The 11282-nt window shown below is 38.4% G+C and overlaps 1 protein-coding gene across 2 annotated transcripts; it reads right to left on the bottom strand.

Annotated features, from left to right (window-relative positions):
- Positions 1–34: 34 nt before the first annotated feature.
- On the bottom strand, positions 35–10931 carry Eaat2 (Excitatory amino acid transporter 2). 2 transcript variants are annotated; one of them, XM_011057036.2, is made up of 11 exons: positions 9906–10931; positions 7851–7976; positions 7553–7760; positions 6645–6687; positions 6313–6566; positions 6010–6243; positions 3739–3933; positions 3474–3608; positions 3138–3246; positions 2832–2966; positions 35–2532 (listed from the first exon to the last, which is right to left on the bottom strand). In XM_011057036.2, exons 1-10 carry the CDS (start codon positions 10078–10080, stop codon positions 2844–2846), a joined length of 1602 nt encoding a protein of 533 aa, XP_011055338.1. In that variant the 5' UTR covers positions 10081–10931; the 3' UTR covers positions 35–2532; positions 2832–2843. The 2 variants fall into 2 exon arrangements, with proteins under 2 accessions (XP_011055338.1, XP_011055331.1); XM_011057029.2 differs by having other exon boundaries at positions 2848–2966.
- Between the last annotated feature and the right edge of the window lie 351 nt (positions 10932–11282).

Genomic DNA, 11282 nt, shown 5'->3' with positions numbered 1-11282 from the left:
AAAGCGACAGGGATTTTTAATAAAGAAGACCAAATCCACGTATAAATCTGCTTTTTGTTATACAACACGTTGAGCCTTACAAGTATACACGTATTCTTCGGATTATTTTGATAAGTTTATTCCATGTTTTCTCCACTCGTTTTACCCTCGCAGCTATTATGTAGTATCCCACTTTTTCAATACTTGAGCATAAAACGTGCCGAGAAACAGGAGCACCCGATATATCACTTAAAATAATATTTTTAACAACATAGAAAAATTATAATTAACAAAATTAATTTGTAATTAAATTTAAAAAATAATTATCAATTATAAGTAGCAAGCTTTTCTACTTTTAATTATAAACTGTTCCATAGTTTATGATTCCTCCCTAATTTCTTTTCATAATCTATTTCGATGCCATTTCGATGTTTTACGGCAAAATACAAATTACCATTTACAATTTATAATTTTTAAATATTTTTATTAATACTTGCTTTGAGTATTCAAAATAAAAGAATGCAGTTTTGCATTTACTTTTCGATTGATTTATTTTCAACAATAGAAATTAATTTCCATAAAAGGCGCATGTGAGAAAGTAATATTATTTATTCCGAATAAATGAACTCTCAAAAAAATCTAAATAATGTATTGCAATTTATATGGATGAATAAGTAATAATTGCTAAAAATAATACTACGTATTCTCTATCTTCTCAAACAGTTTGTACATTTAAACAGTCTCTACGATGAAACACGTATCGACCTACCTATCTAGTGCCTAGTATTAGCGAAACCATGTATAGGAATCGTTTACCCATTATTACGTCTAGCAAAATGGTATTATCATATTGTATATCCAGTCTTGTGGGCGCCCGACAATGAGCTGCGCTATTTAAATATTCCGTTCTCTTTATCATTCATAGAAGAATTAGTATAATCTTCCACATACGATCGAAAAACATGAACTTGTTTATTCTAATCTACGATCTGGACAACATCATATTGGAAGGTATGTTCTTCTACGGCAGGGAGCACTAATTGAAGAGAAGAGTGCGACGAGATAGAATCTTGGACGTAATTACAATTAATATAAACAACATTATTTCAAATACTTTTTGTTCCCATATGAAAAAGAGAAATTTATTTTGAAAATTTGAAATAGTTCCGAAACGGTATAAAATGTTATCTCCAATTTTAACAAAATACACGTCCAAGGTTTCAATTTCTGTCTCGATAAGCACTCTTTCGCAAAAACGTTTCGTTTTTCAAAAGCAGAACACATTCTATACATCAGTTTCCGTCAATTAATGGTCCGATAGTTAGATCGATATGGCTTTTAAAATCTATTTAAAGTTTTACTCGCTTATAAGTCTTCTTTGCTATATTTTCAGCGTGGAGTTCATATTAATCCTCCGCTGAACACGTATATTGTTGCCGTATAATTTTCTTAATTTCTCCCCTCATTAATTTGGATTGTGATCAGTGACGTAATCGGCAATACGCGAAGCGAGCGATCTTTAAAATGTAGCCTAGTAATAACTGTATTCTAGTAATAACATTATAGGGTAATTAAAACATTATTTATTTTATCCTAGATATGTGTAGTATGCACATAGCTACCTAACAGTTATCACATCAAGCTCCCTCCCCAAACATCGTAAAAAATTTCTTTATTTCCGATAGAAAGCTATATATTCGTCGCGTCACTGATGACAGTCGTGCTCTGCAATCTTCAGATTTCGGAGCTAGGATGTTCTAAGTCACATCGAGAAGCGTCAGATATATTGGAATCGACGTTTTACGCGCGATACGTATATCACGCGAGGATATACCCGAAAAAGAAAAAAAAACTCAAGCAAGACATTTTACTTTCATCGCGCCTGCCTGCTTGGCGCAAAATAAGGCACCACATTCGACATGCTGTTTATATAATCGATCGTAGAAACGGTCTTTAACGTTCGATCATCTGCGGGGTTTACTAGGGGTGTATTAATCGTTAATCTACGATCGTCATCTATCATTTATTCGAATGTGAGTCGGTCAATTGGATTAATATTTTACTAATCCAGCCTGATCCCTTTAAAAGTCGTTGAACGACTTATCCCGACTTTTTGCCTATACAATATCCAATAATTATTATCGTCATAACGATTGACAAAATGCGCTACCTTCGAGTCTTTGGAAGCCTCGATCGTAATTTCAATTTTTATTGCTGTACCTGTACATGTAACATGTAGTCCGTTCTTATTGACAATTAAATATCTTCGAGTCTTCATTAGCAATCGCATTTTCTGCAAGACTTCCATCTTGACTTATAAAACTCCTTACGGAAGATCTTGATGAACTTCGAGGATTATTTAAAACAAAAAAAAGGAACTAAACGCGCATTTGGCGCAAAGTACGTTTCCGATCCTCGTTAAACAATTCAAACAGATGGCAGAATTAATTTATTTGCTGATGAGATTCTGCGATGTTAAATTATTTCGCCGGACTAACCATTAGTCAAACGGTCTCTTCCGTCACACTTCTCGACATGTGTAATATTCCGAAGCTGAAAGAAAGGAAGAAATTTGTAGAACGCTTTTGCCGTTCAACTTGAAAACTTGACATAGAAAAAATGCGAAATTGTCATTTGTTTAATATTTATTTCTTATGACGAGGGAGATTTAATGTGTGCGCAAAATGCGTGTGAATTTTATCAAGCTTAGCTGTCTTTGACAATCTTCATTTTTTCCCAAGTCAAGTCCCCCATTTGCTAATTGGCAGATAAATCAGCGATTCGCGAAGCAATGTTATTAATAAACTGACATGATCTTATAATGATCGTACAAAGTGATAGCCTAGCCCTACCAACAAGCGTGTTTACTTGGCGATCCCCGTTATCCGCGCGTCATCTTGCATCTCGACAACAACGGTGTCAGGATCAGGTACCCTGTTGGCGGTAAGACATCCATTGGCGATAGTGGTTGGCAGCACAGTCTCCGACTAAAAATAAATTATTGCGCATTGTTACATCAGCGTGAAAATAAAAACCGTTATACCGTGCATACAGGAACAAATAAGACGAATTATTTAGTAAATACGCTTTTTTACTTTCAGTACGTTATTAACACGTAATTAACTATTAAGTTATTTTATAATTATTTTGTATTTTACTTGATAGGCTGCTGCGTCCAATGCCATCAATTCCTTTTTCGAGAGCTGCTCGACAACTGCAGCGGCGTAACAATCTCCTAGCATATTATTGGTGGTTCTTATCCGATCCCTAATCGATATAAAATTATATTCATGTTAACAGGTAATATTAAAATGTTTTGTTAATTATTGAAAGGATTTTCAAAAAAAATATAACATATGTGTATAGATATTTCTTTTTCTATAATTCTTAGAAACGAAACTTTTATTAGTTTATCTCTTAACATATTGTAATAATAGGACATATTATGAGATAAGACATTTCATGAATAAAAGAATATTCTGCCCGATACTCACACAAACCAATCGATTGCGAATAAAAGAGAAACGTCATTAACGGGAGCATCAATAGCGCTTAGGACAACTAACAGCAGGACGAGCGCAGCGCTTGGTACCGAGGCCGACGAGACGGAAGCAGCAGTGGACGTCAAACTTTGCAAAACGAGATGATAATAAAAAATAGGACGATAAATAATTAAATACAAGCAAATATATAATTAGATAAAATGAAAAAAAAATTGATTCGATAAAAGAGGCTTATTACAAGGCAAGGGAAACTTACATAACGGTGATGATCTCCCCAAAGCCCATGAAGATACCATTCATCTGGGCAATGAATATGCTGGCGACGGCGACGAAGAGCGCGGTACCATCCATGTTGATATTGCAACCGATCGGCAGGACGAATCTGGTGACTCTAGGGTCGACTTTGAGCTTCTCGGTCATCAGACGAAAAGTCACAGGAAGTGCGGCAGCCCTGTACAAAGCTGCGTTAGCAAAAATCGGGCAAAGCACATTTCCGTTGATGGTAGAAAGATTCGCTCCACGTTGCCTGTCGCTGCAGTCGTGATGGTCATTCTGGCGTAAATTCACGGGACAGATATAGCGATGGTTTATTTATCGATAGTTTCTCAGAGACGTAACCGATCAAGGCTTGAGTTGAAACAGAACGGATATATACAAAAGGGAACACAGAAAAACGGTATCCGAACGAAGGAGGAGTACTCGGAATTAATATCGACGCATTATTAACTGCGGATAGTAGAAAGAGTGCCAGAACAACTGCCAGAATGACCGTGAGAACAACCTGAAAATCAACCGGGATTAGCTTAGATCACAATTTGCCAGGATATCCGCTAGGCCGCATCATCCACCGTGGATTCTACAACAGACAATCGTATGTACCTTCATGTTGCGGCCATCAATTACTTACCAAGCGCTACCCTCTGTCTCTCAGAGTCAACCACCTGCAAAAGGCCGCGTGCAGTGCGTGTTCTAATACATCATCATGATATTCATACAGTCTCTGTTCAGATACACTGAGAACAGTTTCTCAGTCAGTCACAGTGTACGCACAGTTGTGTACGCTCTCTTCTGGAAACAGTTAATCCACAGAGAAACAGATTGAGTTAGATAACAACTGTATAAAACCTAGCTGGATCATAAACAATATTGAGCACTGCTAAAAGTAATAATACCAGGTGGGAAAGGGGGAGGGAACGACAGTGATAGGAAAGTGGAAATAGAAATAATTGGAATAGTACAGGATAATTCATTTCGTATTAGAATTAGACGTATGTTGGATTGAAAGAAAGAAAGGAAGGATTTCAGAGGTGCAAACTGAATTTGATTCGTAAGTGCGAACTGAAAAAATGATCGTTGCTTTGCGTGACTCTCAAAAATGAATTATTCAAGAGAGATAAATAATCGCACGTTGTTCAGGAGTACAGCCGGTCATCGACGTCCTCGTCGTACCTGCAAGAGCGAGCTCGGCACAAGCAACCAATATTTTTTCAGTTACGCCAATTCATTGTTAAAAACGACTTAAAATTAATCGTATGGTTTGGCGTGGAGGTCTCCTTTGGTTCGGTTTCTTCTTCCCCTTCCTCGCCATCGCGAGAGAAGAGTTCGAAGATACCGATTATGGGATTCCTTAGAAGACTTCCACACCGCGAATCAGTCCAGGTAACACGGAGTCAGCAGATCGCCGGTTTGGGCAACATCGTTGCCGAGTAGTTTCACTTTTCGCGATAACGCTACTGGATTTTGAAAGTAACCCCGTAATTTTTCATTTGTCGCAATAATATTTGCGTTATATTTTGCGCGCGACGACGAAATTCCGTTTTGCGTAACAATCTGGGTACGAGCTTGCGGAAGTTCGTATGATTTGGTAATCGGGAACCGGTAGTATCAGCATTCTAAGTGCTACCCGGAACTGCATACCTCTTTCCCTCTTTTTCTCTTTCTCATGTGGCATGGCGAGCTCTCCTCGCAAGCAAACATTAAAAGAGATTGTCATATATGGAAGAAAGACTAACAAGGATAATTTGGAAATTGGCCAGCTCTTCCACAACGTTTTTATATAGAAACTAAGCAAGAGGATTATATGAAGCAATTTTTCTGAAAGTTATGTAAAGCTGGCTCGAATGATTTGGAAAGGAATATCGGGATTGTGGCCTCGCAAAGCCTCCACACAGCTGGCTGAAACATATTGTCTTCATCAATCGATTCGATCGAATACACGTCTTTCATCGCCACGTATCACTCATTGTCTATTTTCTTTTACGGCGTTAAAATGTTTTGAAATTAATTACTCGCACTATATCAATCGCGCGACAGACCAGCTCCATTTCGCGTAAACATAGAAAAGGTCCGCGTGATAAGAAACAAAAGGATGGAAGGAAGGAAGTACAGAATATCTGTGGAAGATAACCGATGAAGGACGGATGCTACGAGGTCAGAAAATACGATCACAACGTTGACCGAGGCCCTGTGAGGCAGGCGAAATGGATTCTCTCAAGGTCGGGCTCGGGTTCGAAGATCGACGACTCACGTTGATGCCATGGCGAAGGCGGTGAGAGTACCCTGGGCCAGGCCGGCGTAGAATTTAAAGGGGTTCTTTCTAACGAAGGCCGCATATATCAGCTGCATGATCACCAGCTGATAGAGAAACACACCGATCGCGATCGTGACGATGAACCACGCCAGCTGCGACATCACCAGTACCAGATCGTCCACGCCAAGTATTTTGCCCGCTATTACAGAGGTGATGCCGATGGGTGTCATCCTGGAAGCCAAATATTTGTATTCCATTATAAAGCGACATAAAGTTATTTCCAATTTGCATCACACTCACCACATAACAGTTGAGACCATTCGCATGATGACTTCGAACACAGCCTTGAAGAAATCTATAACGACCTGACCTTTCTCGCCGAGTGTTCCCAAGAACGTACCAAAGACCAAGCAAAAGAAAACTATACCCAGAGTGTTCGTGCCGCTTCTGTACTGTACCACTCTCATCAATTCCTCATCCCCCAAGACTGTCGTTGGTAACTGGTCGGTGACGTTCTGGAAAGGTTGCTTTTTCGGGACATATACTGTGTGCGCCTGTAACAACGTCAACATTATTTAATATCAAGTTCTTTTCGTTTCATTTTTATATCGTAAGAATCGGAATATCCTTACTTGTTGGAAAGCTGCTTGGAACAAATTATCCGGAAACATGTTCCTGCGAAAACATTAATTCAAAATCGTATATATTTCAAATATTAGACTTACTGAATACATTAAATAAGTCTAGGCAGAATCTTCGCGTGTTACATGAGAAAGGGCTGTATACTTTAAAAATAACGCCATTCCCGCGGCCTTCGTTTTATTCATAGCCCTTACACATTGATTAAGTCGTGGCGCAAGCTGCTATGGCGACTTTTCAATAAAAACGATCTTACATTGCGTCACTGAAGCGAACAATTGTTAAATGATTTCCGATAACCGAGCCGCGATATCTCGATTTTAATACCACGTTGGAGAATCGCGCTAGGCATTGCGCAATTTTTAAACGACGTTTTTTGAGCGCGCCTAGCGTGAATAAAACACGTACGATCGATAAACTATTTTCATCTAGACGAGTAGTATCTGCGATCACGATGAATTTCATTTAGTTGAGTTCACGATTCGTGAAATGCCACGACCTTAATCCGACTTGGATAACTATATTACCACAATGATTCAGCGACGACGAGAGTATCACAGATCGATATTATTTCAATGTCGCGTTATCATCGTGCACACATTTCTCAAAGTTTTCGCAATGGAGTACCGCAGCGGAAGTGCTCGACCTATTTTTTGTTGGCGATTCGAAAGCTACGATAGTCAACAAATTCAGCGAGACGCTTAAATGCGATTTAAAAGAAAACAAATCGGAATTGATTAACACATTATTTTCCTATCGTTTCATATATCTGTATTGACCTTCATACTCCATTACCTTCAATTTTTTTTTTAATAGGAAGACTCCCAAGTGAGTCTGTGTACATTATTGATATTGACAGAATCGATATCGGGCGATGAGAGACATCGTAGACATAATTTACCTTCCCAGATCGAGCAGGCTGTCTAATATATTAACGGCTCTCGCATGATGCGAAGGGCCGATCGATTCCCTGATGCCGGGATTACCGGGATGAATAACGAGTACTAGGGCTACGCCAAGCACAGCATTGAGTAAGGACGTTAGTATGAAGTACACCAAAGTTCGAACGGCAATCATTCCGTTCATCCTGGCGTTTAAGCTCGCTGAGCCTGATATATAAAAATGATTACAATTCGATGTATATTATGATTTATCATGTACATGAAGCAAGCTGAGAGAAAAACCTGATATGAACTCACCTGATATGAGGCTGGCGATTACAAGAGGTAAAATCATTAGCTTTAGCAATCTCATAAAAAGCTCTCCCGGATAACTGATCAACATCACTGCATCGTCTCCAAGGTCCAGAGGTCGCAAACCAAACCCTGTGACGAGATATCATCAGATTAATCCGCGATTCTTAATCCGCACCACGAAAACTTTACTTTTTCATTTGCTCTTAAGAACTTCTACAGGATGCTTGTCCTTGAACTATATTTAAATTTATTACGGTCAATTGGTTTATTATTCGATCGCGAAGAAGGAGCGTCGCGGTTGGCGAAAAGGTGAAGGTTTCAGCAATTTCTTTTCTATCTAATGGTAATTAGTTGTATAAGCTATCTACGTCTTCATAAAGGCCATAAAGCATAAAGCATAATGTTTTCTCAAATGAATCATTCATTGAGATAGATGATTGTGCAAATAATGGATTGCTTCTTCAATACTTGTATTAAAAAACCGATAGAAAAATTGACAATGCGAGGACTAACTGAGCGTAACTTGAATTCTACATCTTTAAAAAAAGAATATGAATGAGAGCTTTGATTTAGACTGATCTATCGAGCGGCATCGTATAAATTATTACAATACCATCAACGTTTCTACTTATAGACAAGTATCTATGGATGTTATACGTTCACCCATCAGATATTGAATCAAGTTAGAAATAAAATTTTGTGTAGATGTAACATCCATTTGATTGTTTTATTAATACTTTTACTAATCTTATATATTACTTCTTATGTGTGTTTACATCAAATGTGCAGATTTATTAAGTAATTTAATGATTTCGTAAAACGTTCTTTGTATATATATTTCAGTTATAATTAAATAAATCATTTCAATTCTATAACACTGTACAGCTGAAACTAATAAAATCAATCCTCACTTAATCAAATATGATTCATCGTTTATTAATATTCACAGATAAACAAATGATATATTCACGATAGCTGTACATGACTTACTGTGTTAATAAACATAGTTCTTATTATATTGACTCCAAGAGGAATCAATATGAAATTTATTAAAGGAAACCCTTCATCTCGATGAGCAACACCTTTTAACGAGATAAAAGGTGTTGCTTATTTTTACGTAATCGAAATGATAATTTCGAACTAAGTCGTTCGAGATATACATGTAAAAATAAAATTGATCTATGCGAGAAGCTCACTTGTATTGTAAGCATAAAGCGTATGGTATTACCGCTGACGTAAACTTTCTATAAACATTCGACACGTCATAGGTATTTATTATGATTATATGTGTGTGTTTATATTATGGAATAGAGTTGGAATAAAGTTTTTGTTGTTTAAAGGGATTAATTTAGCTTTTCGGTCGTTTCTAACATTTGTGTGCATAAGTTTATTATTATAAGATCTTTATATGAGCGAAAAAGAGACATTAAGATTTTTTGATGTGATAAAAGAATTGCTGACTGAAAAAAATTGCTGTTGGGTTGAATAAGATTAAAATCTAAATAATATAGAGTTAGTTCCATACATAGAATTATATATATATACATACTAAAAAGATCATGTACATGATAAGCATTGTAAATGGTGATCATAATTTATAGCTGACGAAAAGAGATGGAATATTGAAACGTGACTTGCGATATACAATGAATATTCTATATCGTGCAAGTTATTTTCTACTTAATTTCTGTATTATTTATTGTGTCTTTCAACATCAGCTTTCAACATCTAACAACAGTCAATTGTACAAAATAATTCAAAATTATTATCAAGTATTATTAATTATCCTGAAGTTATAATAATAATAATATTTTACTTAATATTGTTTTATTTAATTGTTTCATTTAATATTGTTTAATAATTACATGTATGGCATTTATATTGAAATTAACGCAAAAAAGAAAAATTAAAAATTAGAAATTAACGAAAAAGTTCTCTTTTCCTTTCTAAATAAAAGCTTTCTTTGAAAAAAATATTCTGAAACTACAATTTTTTAATGCTTTAATTCATTGTGTTAGTATTCCGTAATAAAAAAAAAAAATAAACACCATCGCTCACCTAGAATTACGCCGAAGAGTACGCCGGACAAGGTGACCAAGAGTAGCAGGTTCTCTCGCATCCACTTTCTGGTGTCGGCGGTCACCTTGCGGGGACCCTGAGAGGCCGAGACGTCCTGCCCGCCCATCTTGGCGAACAGATATTCGGAGAATCGGGCAGAGGACTTTTCTTCCATCTCACTGGGCCGCCAGCAAGCGGCGTACCAGTGACCGGTGCTGGTCGTGTACGAACAGGCCGATCCTCCCGCCGATCTCCCCAAACTCCCTTCTCGCGATCTCTCGCGGCTAACGGCGGGGCCCCGGCAGCACCACGACGACGACGGGTTGCCGTTTTGGGGGTGTTTCGGTAAATCCGTGCAGAAGGACCAATCACTCGCGCCTACCAGACGTCGTAGTAGCCTGGCGGCTTGGCGAATGCCTACTAATTCGATCGTGGTACCGGGATGGGATCGGACTATCTTCTTAGTGACGTTGATAATAACAATCAGTGGCTCTGCTAGAGCTCGCGAGACCGTCTAATCTCCACCCGACTTCTCTTTATCTAACTTCTCTGGTATATGCGTAGTATCTTCTACGACGAATGTAAGACGACCCTAAACGACTCGTGCGCTCTGAAATATACGTGTCTATCTCTTCTCTCTAAATGAGAAGTTGTTGCAGGTAACTTCAGTTTATAAGATCCTCGTCACGAAATTGCTCGAGTAGCTCCTTTTCTCAAGAGCTGAACTGTTCGTGCTGTTGCACAAGGTCAGTTACCCAAGAGGGCTGTTAGTCGTTTTCTTCAAGTATAACGGTATCACCGTTCTCCTTCCAACTAGCACACTTCACTTTGTGAAGCTGATTCAAAGCTCAGACGGAAATAAGAGGAATCGATGCGTTTGCACAGCGACAATGAAGAAGACGAAGATGACTGATTCAATGGACTGTTCTAATCAGTATTGCCGATACAACTGAGCGTGCGCATCGACTTCCGACACGTTACTCGCAAAGGATGAGCCCCGACTGCCTGGTTACCGGCGGACATTGCCGTATTGATTTGCCAGGATTTCGCCGTATCCCCAAGCGTTCCCCGTTCTCCCGCCCGGCGACGACAGCGTAACGCCTGCGCGTACTCCAGTGGTTAAGTCGGTCGCTAAAACGCGAATACGCACTACCCCGATACTGTTGCTGCGCGATGGTGCATCGCGAAGAGACGAGTAAGGGTAGATCGAGAGATGACGGCCAAGGAGATGGGATATGGATCAGAATATGAGCCTTGACACGCAAAAGTAGCGAAGACAAAAGAACCAAGGATGTTGCCGAAGAGCAACGAAAACTTCGTCAGAGAGATGTATCATCCTATCTTGGACAAGTACTATCTTGTACAAGACGCTGCTCT

Source organism: Acromyrmex echinatior, chromosome 14, assembly GCF_024713525.1.
Source record: "Acromyrmex echinatior isolate Ae372 chromosome 14, ASM2471352v2, whole genome shotgun sequence".
Lineage (NCBI taxonomy): Eukaryota > Metazoa > Arthropoda > Insecta > Hymenoptera > Formicidae > Acromyrmex > Acromyrmex echinatior.
Note: the sequence above shows the minus strand (reverse complement) of the source record. Positions and strands in the feature narration are given on the sequence as shown.

Coding starts and splice junctions, on each gene's coding strand:
- Eaat2 (XM_011057029.2), bottom strand. CDS start 10,080: ATGGAAGAAAAGTCCTCTGCCCGATTCTCCGAATATCTGTTCGCCAAG. Junction 6,244..6,312: donor ATGGTCTCAACTGTTATGTG/GTGAGTGTGATG, acceptor TTTGGCTTCCAG/GATGACACCCATCGGCATCA. Junction 2,967..3,137: donor TGGACGCAGCAGCCTATCAA/GTAAAATACAAA, acceptor ATTTATTTTTAG/TCGGAGACTGTGCTGCCAAC.